Source organism: Zophobas morio, unplaced genomic scaffold, assembly GCF_036711695.1.
Source record: "Zophobas morio isolate AGI-343-1 ecotype UQ-CSIRO unplaced genomic scaffold, CSIRO_AGI_Zmor_V1 ptg000008l, whole genome shotgun sequence".
NCBI lineage: Eukaryota > Metazoa > Arthropoda > Insecta > Coleoptera > Tenebrionidae > Zophobas > Zophobas morio.
In genome coordinates, this window is record NW_026972113.1 from 15996232 (window position 1) to 16009202 (window position 12971).

General features: G+C 36.6%; 3 protein-coding genes across 4 annotated transcripts; 1 reads left to right on the top strand and 2 right to left on the bottom strand.

Annotated features, from left to right (window-relative positions):
- Positions 1–244: 244 nt before the first annotated feature.
- LOC135124863 (ankyrin-3-like) lies at positions 245–6762 on the bottom strand. The gene is made up of 8 exons (XM_064050086.1): positions 6519–6762; positions 3507–5413; positions 3192–3330; positions 2890–2981; positions 2673–2829; positions 1400–1882; positions 535–1293; positions 245–441 (listed from the first exon to the last, which is right to left on the bottom strand). Exons 1-8 carry the CDS (start codon positions 6760–6762, stop codon positions 245–247), a joined length of 3978 nt encoding a protein of 1325 aa, XP_063906156.1.
- A 301-nt stretch (positions 6763–7063) lies between these two features.
- On the top strand, positions 7064–8856 carry LOC135124864 (uncharacterized). Its single transcript, XM_064050087.1, has 2 exons — positions 7064–7107; positions 7188–8856. The coding sequence occupies exons 1-2, from the start codon at positions 7064–7066 to the stop codon at positions 8854–8856; spliced, it is 1713 nt and encodes a 570-aa protein (XP_063906157.1).
- An 834-nt stretch (positions 8857–9690) lies between these two features.
- On the bottom strand, positions 9691–12966 carry LOC135124909 (uncharacterized). 2 transcript variants are annotated; one of them, XR_010279844.1, is made up of 5 exons: positions 12812–12966; positions 11703–11881; positions 11536–11637; positions 9833–11219; positions 9705–9773 (listed from the first exon to the last, which is right to left on the bottom strand). XR_010279844.1 is itself a non-coding variant. In XM_064050127.1 (4 exons), the coding sequence occupies exons 1-4, from the start codon at positions 12900–12902 to the stop codon at positions 10023–10025; spliced, it is 1569 nt and encodes a 522-aa protein (XP_063906197.1). In that variant the 5' UTR covers positions 12903–12966; the 3' UTR covers positions 9691–10022. The 2 variants fall into 2 exon arrangements, 1 of the variants encoding a protein (XP_063906197.1); XM_064050127.1 differs by having other exon boundaries at positions 9691–11219.
- Between the last annotated feature and the right edge of the window lie 5 nt (positions 12967–12971).

Here is a 12971-nt window from a genome sequence, read left to right on the forward strand (position 1 = left end):
TTTTTTAAACGACATTACTCAAAGGGTTAATGCTGTGGATAAAAATGTAAAAAGTTGACATGTGAAATTCAAATTAGGAATAGTAAATTAATACAACAAGACGTTAGATTACGTATATTAACTTTTGCAAAACCATTGTATGGAAATTATCTAAAATACAAATTATTATCAATAGTAATTATAGGCTCAATGAGTTTACACACGCACTTTTCGCACTACACTGTATTACAAAATAATTTATTACTTATACTTCACTGGAAAAAGCTGTCATGGTATATCCGAGTTGAAATGCTGCCACTTTAATTTTATTCTGTACGCGGATGTCAACACCCTTTTCTACCAGTAGTTTTAATATACTTCTGTTATCCCCTCTTGCCCACAATCCATAATGTAACGCATTGTTATTGCATTTGTCCAAAGTGTTTACGGAAGCGCCGAGCTCTAGTTACATATCTACATAGTCATAAACACCTTTTTTACATGCAAGTTGTAATGCTGTGGTCCCATTTTCACTTCTAGTATTTATGTCAATACCTTTCTCAATCAACAATTTTATTACACATTTTTTGTCTGCCTCTGATTCTAATGCATAATGTAGTGCACTTTGGTTGTTTTCATCCGTGATCTTAATAGAAGCGTCGTACTCTAATAATATTTCTATGTTTCCATAAACCCCGTTTTTGCAAGCAAGTTGTAACGCCGTCGTTCCGTATTTATTTTGAGCGTTCACGTCGACACCATTCTTGATCAGTAAATTAATTATAAGTTGATTATATTCTTCTGAGTTTGAGGCATAGTGTAAAGCACTGTTGTGTTCTTCGTCCATCAGATTAATGAGAGCGCCGCAATTTAACAAAATTTGTACTATATCACAACGAATGTACTTACTAGTACATGTAAGTAATAAAGGTGTCATTCCATTTTTATTTTTAGCATTTACGTCGACGCCGTTCTCAACCAATAATGTTCTTATGGCTGCAGTACCTTGTTCGGGTGCAATCTGTAGAGTTTCCTCCCACTGTTGATTAAATATCTTTCTTAAATTCCGATCCAGGGTCCTGACATAATAATGCAAAGCGTTATTGTTATCTGTATCTAAAATGTTTACGGAAGCGCCAGATTCTAATAATGTTTTGGCTACATCACAAAGAGCATTTTCACAGGCTAGATGCAAAGCTGTAGTACCACTTTTATTCTGAAAATTTACATTGATTCCTTTCTCGATCAACAATTCAAATATATCCTCTTTCTCGCATTCTGCCTTTGCTGCATAGTGCAAAGCGTTGTTGTTTTCTTTGTTATCATATCATATCGTTTATTGACGAGCCGACTTTAAATAACATTTCTGTAATTTCGTAATCACAATTCTTGCATGCAAACAGTAGAGCTGTATTCCCACTTTCGTCTTGGATATTTACGTCAATACCTTTCTCAATTAAAAGCTTTATTATGTTTCGATTATCTGTCCAAGATCTTGATGCATAATGTAAGGCACTGCAGTTGTCTTTGTCCACAACATTGATGGAAGACCCGTACTTTAACAATATGTGTGCACTTTCGTGGGAGCCTTTTTCGCAAACAAGATGTAAAGCTGTAGCCCCACTATTATTTTGGATATTTACATCAATGCCTCTTGTAATTAGTAAATTTACTATATCCGTAGTGTCATACTTTGAACTCGATGCAAAATGCAAAGCGTTATTGTTGCCTCTGTCCAAAATGTTGATGGAGGCGCCGCAATCTAACAACAATTTGGCATTTGCATAAACACCTCGTTCACATGCAAGTTGTAAAGCTGTAATTCCATTTTTGTTTTTCGTATTTACGTCGATGCCGTTTTTAACCAACAGTCGTATTATACCTCCAGTGTTTCGCTGTGATGCTGTTGCACAATGTAGTGAGTTGATATTGTGGCTTTTGTCCACAATGTTTACAGAAGCGCAGAAATCTAACAACATGTAAGATAGGTTTGTACTTAACATGTGCTTTTCTTCATATTTTTTTATATTAGGGGTGTAAAAGCATGCAGTTAAGAGTTTCATGCTAATTTGGAGCTCGTAAAAATATATATTTCCCAGAAACTGGGGAATGGCCTATGTCCTTTCACACGCCTACTAATGGCCTGCGATGCAGGGGTGCGGGTGGTCCGGCGACTTAACACTTGAGCGAAACAAATCTGAGATTATCGCAGTCACAGGCAAAAACAGAAACCACATGTGTGACCCAAGAAATAGACCTGATTGGGGTTGATTGGTTGGCTGTGTTTCTTTCGAGAGGGTGTAACTAAAAAGGCCTGGATAAAGATTTCAGTTTTAAAACGGACGCGTACCGATTAAGACGAATTTAACAGTTACGTGTTACGGTTGATTAAAAAGTGTTGAGGTGAGTGTATCACTGAGTTATCGGTCTTAGGGGTGATGTGAGTGAGATTTCACTAAGGTGTAATCTGCACTGTTAATTGTTGTAAAAGCTAATTGGATTATCTACTGTGATTTGGTGAGTCTGTTCCTTGTTGTTATTGTTGCAGTTGACATGATTATTGATAAGTGGTACCGAGTCAGTTGTCAAATAATGTTAACATAATCCTGAGAGATATTGAAATAGTAAAAGTGATGAAATGAGCCTTGACATGTCGAGCTAATTTGATTAGGCTGTCCGCCTTCCTGTGATACCTTTAGGCCTGTTGTTGCGGGCGAAGAGACCTGTTGTTGCGGGTTTATGCCTGTTGTTGCGGGCGAAGAAATACCTGTTGTTGCGGGCGAAGAAATACCTGTTGTTGCGGGTATGTACCTCTTGTTGCGGGTACGGTGCGGACATCAATCCTGATGTCTGTGGTCAAAGGACTAGTATCAAAGTGGACACCTCGTGCGGTTATTCCCTTGGTGTCACTGCACCCTTTGGTACTAGACCTGGGATAGTAGCAGGAGCTGGGTGCGTCGCGCGGCCTTCCCCTTCGCCCCTTGTAGACTCCGTACTATACCCTACGACGGTATGAGAGTGAGCACTTCGTGCGGTTTTCCCTTAGTGCTCATTGTACACTCTGTACCGGGCAGTATGGACCATGTGTGATTCCAACCATTAGGACAGAGCTCATTGATTGATGAAATAATTGTTAATTAAAGCAGTCATATTCTTGACAAAGTAGTACCAACCTTGCTGACTGATAATAAGTCAAAATAACACGGACTCACTATTTAAAGAGTAATACCCGATTAGCAAATTCGCCACATCGACTTTAGGGATCGATGGCTCACATCCCCAATCACATTTTACAGGTTGCATAATTGTTGTTATGACCGATTCACCTCGACACCAGCCCTCCTGACCAGGCTATAAATGTAATTAATCAGCTATCAACACTGACGACTTAAAAGTGAGTTTATAATTTATGTTATATTAAAACCTGACGTTTGATAATGTGGATAACTGGTAAAGAAATAATGTAACGCCCTCACACACATCAAAAAAAAAATGTGTTTTTTTGTTTAAAATTTTTCATCTCCTACAAACATTTTTATCTTTTCATACACTCCATTTAAACATGTAATCTGTAAAGCTGTAATCCCATTTTTGCTTTCAGCATTGACGTTGATGCCTTTCTTGATCAGTAATTTTATTATATTCCGATTGTCGGTTGACAGATTTGAGGCATAATTCAATGCAGTGTGGTTTTGTTTGTCGACAATGTTTATGCAAGCGCCAAATTCAAACAGCATTTTAGTAATTTCAAGATCACCGTTTCCGCAAGCAAGTTGTAAAGCCGTCGTTCCGTTTTCATTTTGAGCGTTTACATCAATGCCTTTCTTGATTAGTAATTTTATTACATCGCGATTGTTCCACCAAGATCTTGATGCATAATGCAACGCGTTGCTAAGACCTTCGTTCGAAATATTCACGGAAGCGTTGTGTTCTAACGCCATTTCTACAATTTCTTGATCGCCTTTCAAACATGCAAATTGTAGAACCGTTTCCCCATATTTGTTTTGAGCATCTATGTGGATGCTTTTTTTGATCAACAATTTTAAAAGATCTCGATTATCTTCCCATAATTTTGACGCATGATGTAAAGCATTGTTGTCTTCATTATCTCTAATATTCATCAAAGCGTCGCATTCTAGTAACATTAATGAATTTTCATAATTACCTGACTGGCAAGAAACTTGTAAAGCTGTCATTCCATTATTATTTTGCAAATTCACGTCGATGCTTTTCACAATCAATAGTTTCGTTATATCTGGATTGTCTTGCCTTGACTGTGATGCATAATGCAACGAGTTGTTGTTGTCTTTATCCACAATGTTTATGGAAGCGCTGCACTCTAACAACATTTTTGCATTTTCATAAATACCATGTCCACAGGCAAGTTGTAAAGGGGTCACCCCGTTTTTGTCTTGAGCATTTACTTCGATACCTATCTGAACAAATAATTTTAATATATCTGGATTACGTTTCCGCAATTTCGATACGTAATGTAACATGTTCATGTTATCTATGTCCAGAACGTTCACGGAAGCGCCGCACTCTAACAATATTTTTGTTATTTCATAATCACCAGTTTCACAAGCACGTGCTAAAGGTATCTTATAGTGTTGATCACGGGCGTTGATATCAAAACCGCTGCAGCTCAAAAAACTTACTATACATTTGTAGTTCTCTAGTGACTTAGATGCGTTTTTCGTTTCCTTCTTGAAACCACTAATTGTTGATTGAAGTAAATTTTTGTCTCGTATCATCCTGTGCACGAGCTGGGGTTTTTCTAAAATGACCGCACAAAATAGATTTCGATAACCCATTTGTACTGAATAATAGGTCAAAGTGGCTGCGTCATAGTACCCAAAAATGGTTTCTTTTATACCAACAAAGTCCAACAGTTTTAGTTCTAAAAATAATTCGATAGGATACAGACAATTTGCTTCAAGGCAATAATCCAAGTAATCAAAACTGAACAGATCGTCTTTGTTTTTCGCATCGAACTGTTTTTGGGCAAGAGTTTTTGCCATAAATACATAACAGTCTAGTTCTCGATTAGGTGTTACAAGGTCCTCTTTAACTAAGAAATACTTTTGATACGGATGAGAAAGACGATACTTCATGCGGTATGTACATGTAAGATGTAAGGGCATTCGATCGCCTGCATCTTTTATGTTCATCTGGTCTATATATTTTTCAAACTGATGTGTATTTTTGTATAAAACAGAGAGATGCAACGGATTATTTTCCGCTAACATTACGTCAAACATCAACCGCAAATTATTATATCTAGGAGAAAAAAAATCTTTCTTTAACACAACTATTTTTTCTGTGTTATTTTTCAACCAGACGCATGCAAAATATTCAGCGTAAGTCTGATGGTCGAATACTACGTCATCGTCCTCACTTATTTTCTTGATTATTCCGTATTTGTCGCCATTTTCTTTTATATCCTTTTAGAACTCTTCGGATTCCTTTGAATTTAGATTCAGTTTCCCAAAGTCTGTACTGTTTAAACACCCTTTCAAAGCTACAGTTTCATATTGTTTTAGCAACGCTCTGATGTGTCCAATTTGATGTATCTGCTTTTCAGCGACAATTTTATTAAGAGCAGATGTCATTTTCCCATCGAAAAATAGCTTATACATTTGTGTTAACACAAAGATATCTTTTTCTTCAATCTATATATATAAAAATGGATGTTGGTATATATATCTGTGATCGATAGACTCCGAAATCGTTTGACCGATCACCATGAAATTTGGCACATGTAAGTGGTTTTTCATGGAGAAGGTTTTTGTGGTATCCGCTTTGCTGTAACTAGCCACTAGATGGCGCTACAGCACATCAACTTCTACACCGTTCAACCGATTCTCATAAAAATTGGTACACGTTGGCATTTGACTATGGAGAATATTTTCGCCCTATCCATTTTGCTGTAACTCGCCACTAGATGGCGCTGCAACACATCAACTTCTGTACCAATCAACCGATCCTCATGAAAATTGATATACGTTGGTATTTGACCATGGAGAATATTTTCGCGCTATCGATTTTGCTGTAACTTGCCACTAGATGGCACTGCAGCACATCAACCTCTCTGTTAAAGTATTATGAACTTAGCGGCACCCATATATCTAATACTACTATATTGCTATCAGACCTCAAAAGAGTCCGAAAACACAACGAAGCGCCTGGCATGTGTTGCTCCAATGGCAAAATCAGTTTGCCACCACTGACTGAACCACCAGAACCACTGCTCACTTACGTTGCTGGAGTTACTCGGGAGTCCAAACACTTTCTACAGCATATTCGGAAATACAACTCATGCTTTCAGATGACATCGTTTGGAGCGACGAATATTGTGAGATATAATAATTTTATGCCCACATTTAAAGTGCAAGGATCAGATTGGTTCACTCCTTCCAATATCCAAAAAAAGATCCACAATATTTGCAAATTTATCTCATGGACAATGTGGAGAAGGAGATTGTTGATCGATGATGCGCATTTAGTGTAGCAACATCGAAAGATTATTGCTGAATTACGAGCATTATTCCACGAGCACAACTGTTTGGTCCGAGATTTCAAATCCGCATTGGAGAATGTAAGAGCGATGACTTCAAACTCATTATCAGAGCAGACAAAACCCCATCGAATGAGCATGAAAGACGCTTCAATGCTCCAATAGCCCCTGAAGTAGCAGCTGTAATTGTCGGTACAGAAATTACTCGGCGACATATTGTTATCAGCAGGCGAAATCAAACCAAGCAACGTATTGCTGAAACACATCGATCGTACGACGCACTTTAATATCCAATTCTATTTCCGCGAAGAGAAGACGGTTATCATCTCGAATTGTATCAAACTTATCCCGTCACAGGTGCTGCGACAACGAAAAAAGTCAGTTGTATGGATTTTTATGCATATCGTATCATGATTCGAGTCAAACAATCCAACCATATCTTAAAGTGTCGTCACGTTTTTCAACAATTCATCGTTGATATGTACGCCAAAGTCGAAAGCGAACGACTCAATTACATTCGTTACAATCAATAGAAGCTTCGAGTCGAAGATTATATTCATTTGCGAGATGCAATCGCGAATGATGGAACAATTGGTAACATTGGACAAACGGTTATACTTCCAGCTTCGTATACTGGAAGTCCAAGACATATGCAAGAATATGCTCAGGATTCTCTGACATATGTTCGCAGATATGGACGTCCAGATCTTTTCATCACGTTCACATGCAATCCATCTTGGTGTGAAATCAAATATTTACTTTTGCCTGGCCAACAACCATCTGATCAGCATGACCTCACAGCGAGAGTTTTCAAACAAAAATTGATACGTTTTATGGATCTCATCACTAAGAACCATATATATGGAGAAACTCGCTGTTGGATGTATTCCATCGAATGGCAGAAAAGTGGTCTACCACATGCTCATATCTTAATTTGGTTGGTTGAAAAAATTGTTCCAACTCAAATTGATGATATCATTACTGCTGAGCTGCCCAACGCAGAAGAAGATCCAGAATTATTTGAAATTGTGAAAAAAAATATGATTCACGGACCATGTGGGGGACACAACCCACACTCGCCATGCATGAAAGACGGAAAATGCACCAAAAAGTATCCACGCCAGCTGCTGCAAGAAACACAAACTGGTGGCGACGGTTATCCGTTGTACAGACGACGAAAACCAGATGATGGAGGATACACCACAACTATCAAAATCAATAACGTTGATTTCGAAGTTGATAACCGATGGATTGTGCCCTACTCTCCTATCCTTTCGAAATCATTCAATGCACATATCAACGTGGAGTCCTGTAATTCAGTTAAGTCAATAAAATACATATGTAAATACGTGAATAAAGGCAGCGATATGGCAATTTTCGGAATTGCGAATCCCAATGAAATCGAGCAATTTCAAATGGGACGTTATATTAGCAGTAATGAAGCTGTATGGAGAATTCTTGGCTTCGACATTCATGAACGCTTTCCTGCTGTCATGCATCTCAGTGTTCACCACAACGCACCCCAACGAGTTGCAGATCCACCAAATACAACGTTGACCGCTTTTTTCCAATTGTGTGCAACTGACGAATTCGCAAAAACATTAATGTATCACGAGGTCCCGCAGTTCTACACTTGGAATCAATCGACGAAGAAATTTTGCAGAAGAAAACGAGGCGCCAGGCATTCTTCTATAGCTGGCATATTTTCTACTGGTGCACTGGGAAGAGTATATACTGTTCATCCAAATAATGGTGAATGCTACTATTTGCGAATGCTGCTTCACGTGGTCAAAGAACCAACATCGTTTCAAGCAATCAAAACAATCGATGGTCAAGAGTGTGAGACATACAGAGAAGCATGTTTTAAACTTGGTTTGCTTGAAAATGATCAACATTGGGACAACACATTAGCAGAAGCATCTGAGACACGTCATGCCCATCAAATACGAACTCTGTTTGCCATAATTTTGACAACCTGCGCACCTTCTGATCCGAAAGGTTTATGGGAAAAACACAAAGAGAGTATGAGCGAAGACATACTTCTCCGAGCACGCAGAAATAATCTCGGCTTGGATGTACAGTATTCGGAAGACATTTTCAATGAAGCACTGATATCACTTGAAGATGTGTGTATGTCGATTAACAACAAAATCCTCAATCAGCTTGGGCTGTTTTCATCGGAACGTGACAGAAACGATGTTATCGATAGAGACGTATTGCGAGAAAAACAATACGACGTCGATGCGCTACAAGTTTATGTTGAAACTCAGAAAAGATTCTTAACAAACGATCAACGACTTGCATACGACACAATTATGCGCTCCAGACCATACATTTATATCCACATATATACAAAGTAAATATATACACAAGCAGGACAACGTCTGCCGGGTTCCGCTAGTTTTTCTATAAGCGTCGTCGTTGTTGAGAAACATTTCTGTGATTATGTGCAACTGTAACGGAATTCCTAGCAACTGTTGACTATTATTATACACTACTATATATTGCTTCTAAGATTATCGTTATTTCTTCTTTTCGGTATTTTTCTTTTAGTTTGTTGTATATATAATTTTCTTGTTGTTCTTTACTTAATTCTTGTATTTCTATTGGAACCACATTTAAAGTTTGCGATATCATTTGGCGTAGGTTTTCTCTTGATGAAATCCAAACATTGATACCATCTGAGGATGCTTCCTTGACAAAATCTAAAACAGAATTAACGTAACCACTGTCCACTTCATCCAGTCCATCAAGATATAAATGTATCTTTTTATTTTTACGAAAAATGCTCTTAAATTGTTTTTTCACATTTGTGTCTTTTGTTCCTTCGTTTCTTAAAAAGCAATTCCACATTGCCTTCGAGTCTGGTTTTGTCGCCAAAAACGCATTATAATTTATCAAATCAACATAAACTCCCCAATAGTGCGAAGGACAATTATTGTAAAGAACTTTCATCACTGTTGATTTACCCATTCCGGATGGAGCACAAATTGCGTTAAGTGGGTTGTCGAGATATTTTAAGACATTTTTTAAGGCATTTTTTTCCTCTATACGTCGGGATTTATCTAAAAGATTCGCTGGTAAATCATTTCCTTTTTTGGCAAGTAAAACACAAGATTCGTCATTAAACGTTTGAAATAGATACACGTTCGATTTTTTAGACCTTTTACAAACTCGAGTAAATTCAGCATGTGTACACTTACTTTTTGTTGACAACAAAATGATATTTTCCTTTTCACCCAGTTGTTGGTAAAAGTAGTCGGAAATTTCGACACAACTGAAATTTTTAAGTTTTTGGAATTTATGTTTAAATGCTGGGTCACAATTCATTATTACCACCGTCTGGAATCTTTGTGATTCGCAAAAACTCAAAATGTTGTTTGTGTTTACGAAAATGGTGGAGACATTTCTTGGTATGTGTAATTCAGGCAAATCTTCTCGTTCGTTTCCGATGATGAAATTTGTTTGAGACATTTTCAGTAGTTCGCCGAGTCCGATATATTGCGAAATTTCGCTGTCAATGTTATTATAATTCTTCTAAACAAATTGGCTCTCTTCCCTGCAATGACACCTCAAAACTCTCCAGAACACTACGGCAACACTCCTCTCTTTCACACTTTTGTATCAAATCAGATAAATCTTGGAACACTTGCATTCCATCAAATTCACACTTTGTTACATTTCCCTCCAAAATGATTTTTTTCTTGTCTGCACTTTTGTCTATTAGCTTTACTGCACATTTAATTGCTGCTATATTTAAATCGTCCACTTTTATAACCAGCGGAACTTTATTTAAAAACCATAAAATTTTCATTTGTTCTGTTATCTTTAGTTCAAATTTCTCTTTGGTTTTGTTAAATTCATCATCCGTAATACTCTCAGTCGGCCATATATTTTCGATTATATTTTCGTCGGTTTTTTCCACAATCGTTAACGAAAAATTCGTTATTGCTTTTCTGAGATTTTCGGTTTTGGCATTTTTTTTATCGTCTGTTAAAGTTTTAAGGTAAGGTGAGACAACTAATTCTGCTAATTTGGCGATGACATCGTCTTTTGCTAAAACAAAGCTTTTTGACCACCATTCGCTCATGAAATGCATGAAAGAGTCGTAAATGTTACACTGCATCAACTCGTATAACATTTTTTGCACGCTAACTTTAGTGTTATGTATGTTATTTTGTTCCGTAAAAAAATAAAACATTTGATTTTTGTCCTCTAATTTTTGTACAATTTGAAAAATAGTACTTGATTTTCTTTCTTGGACGTTGAGTAGTAGGTCTTCATATTCAATACAATCACGCACTTCAAGAACAATATCTGGCGATATCTCCGTATTTTGCTTAATATACGTAGAAGAATTTGTAGAGACAATGTAAACAACGTCTTCCGTGATATTAAGAGACGATACAGAATTAAAATATTTTTGAAGGCCGAAGTCATTCTTTTGATTACGTAAATTGTTACTTGTGATGAACTTTCCTCCTTCTTTGTGTTTGAGTTGAATGAGATAAATCTGTCTTTTCGTGTTCTTGAACGTAACTGTAAGTCCAATATCATCAAAAACTCCATATTCTTTGTTGTTAGTAGTCATTTCAAAATCTTCCACATCATCACGCGCAATCAGTTTTAAAGCGTAGAATGCACACATCATTTGTTCATACTCCTTGCCATGATCTACAGCTCCAGGAAGTTTTTTGTATGTGCGAAATCGATCCTGTTGACCCTGAAAAATTTTAGAATGTGGCTTTAGTCAAAACACTTTCGAACAATAAATTAAAAATATATCATTTCTAATAGAAATTTCAAATTGTGCTGGCTGCATTAAATAAAATTTCCTCAAGAAAACTTTGGTATTCGTCGAATAAACCTTATTTTTCAACAAGTGTGTAAAAATGAATATTTACAGTTTCAAATGATGAATTTCACTTCTCGTAGTTTGCAAAATACGGTTCAAAAATACCGGCTTCTATTAAAAAGAGAAAACCCATCAAGAACTATGAAAATATATATTGAAAGATGTACAGTATGATGTGTTTTACCTTATTATCATCTTCTAAACATAGGTTATTGTTACTGGTAACTTGTACTGATGAGCCAGGATTCCCTTTATTCCTGTCTTCGTCAACGTCTATATTATTTAGCTATAGAAGAAAATATAAAAGAAAAAAATGTCCACCCGAATTATAATAAAGTCATGTAAAGTTACCTTTTTTGAAGACGAACAACTTGTTTCGGGCGATAGCGTGTTCGATGTCGCTAAGCTTTGTTTTTTTAATAATTTTCTTCTTATTTTCCTTTCCTCTATCTGCCTGATTTCTTCTTTCAGTTTTTCATCTTCTTCCTGGCTATCGGAGTCCGAATCTGAGCGCATGATGGGTGCTAGCACTGAAAATTTGATTTAATACTACAACCTTATTCCGTAACTGTTTTTGCTTCAAATGTTATAATAAAAATGTGGGCTATAAAATTTAATTTTGCGATTTTTTTCTGACGACTTCTACACTTCTTCTTTGCATTAATGCGTAACATTTGATTTGATTTGATTATTTGTAAACTAGGAGATTTTGTAAATGAAAAGCAAGAGGTTTTTAGCCTGCCTAAGTGCCTAAAGTGCACTTAGTCACCGCTTTTTCTCGTCAGAATGGAGCAATAAACAATTTTTGTCCTCCATATTTTGTGTTCGATTTAGGGGCGCTTTTTCAACCTTGGAGTCCACCACTTTGCATTTAAACGCATTCCGGCATTAAAACACACAACGTAGGCTTCCATGTTGTTCCTGATCACAGTTCAAAGCAAAATTTTGAATTTTTTCACAAGTTTTCAAATTTTGTTCACATGCCAAATTTTGGCGGGTTATTGGATTATCACATTATACTTTCTACAATCTCTTTAAGAATGTTCTTTAAATCTAATTTCCATGAACGAGCAAAGTTGAGCATCTTCACCAATTTCAGTAAAATTGAACAATGTTTTACTTTATTCGAAACGTAATAAGTATCTGAGAGATTGCCTTTAGTAAAAAATAATAAACTATTACACAGAAAAAAAAAAAAGAATAAAACGTCTGGGAGCACTAAGCGCTGCACTGGAGGTCCCCTCTCCCAGAGCATACGATAATTTTATTATTGAAGTTTGCTAATGATAACTCACGACTGCGAAAAAATAAACCCGCAGCAGCTGATGTAATTCAACGTTTAAAGTATATTTCTCCATTAAACTTGCAATAATTTAGTTGGCATTAAGATGAAATTTTTAAGTATACATTTCTGCATTCATCATCCGAAATTCACTTAAATATTACTGTATTAAACTCACCAAACAAACGTTTAAATGCAGAGCTCGTACGACGTGGATGGGCGCGATACGCCGGCACACAAATGTTAGAAGCTACATACAGGATTATCATAAATGATTGTAGTCGAAGTAGGCGCTGACGCAATTGTTTTGATGTGCCGCTTCTTACTTTCAAAAAATT

Bases quoted from the DNA above. Each gene is read 5' to 3' on its own strand.
- LOC135124863 (XM_064050086.1), bottom strand. From the start codon at position 6,762: ATGTGTTTCAGCAATACGTTGCTTGGTTTGATTTCGCCTGCTGATAAC. The intron at 1,294-1,399 runs GTGGGAATACAG...ATGATAACAAAG, and splicing joins CGTAAATATCCAAGACGAAA to AAAACAACAACGCTTTGCAC. The intron at 442-534 runs GTATTGACATAA...ATATGTAACTAG, and splicing joins AAAATTGTTGATTGAGAAAG to AGCTCGGCGCTTCCGTAAAC.
- LOC135124864 (XM_064050087.1), top strand. From the start codon at position 7,064: ATGCAATCGCGAATGATGGAACAATTGGTAACATTGGACAAACG. The intron at 7,108-7,187 runs GTTATACTTCCA...ATATGTTCGCAG, and splicing joins TTGGTAACATTGGACAAACG to ATATGGACGTCCAGATCTTT.
- LOC135124909 (XM_064050127.1), bottom strand. From the start codon at position 12,902: ATGATAATCCTGTATGTAGCTTCTAACATTTGTGTGCCGGCGTATCGC. The intron at 11,638-11,702 runs GTAACTTTACAT...TTTCTTCTATAG, and splicing joins GTTGTTCGTCTTCAAAAAAG to CTAAATAATATAGACGTTGA. The intron at 11,220-11,535 runs GTAAAACACATC...AAAATTTTTCAG, and splicing joins GTTTAGAAGATGATAATAAG to GGTCAACAGGATCGATTTCG.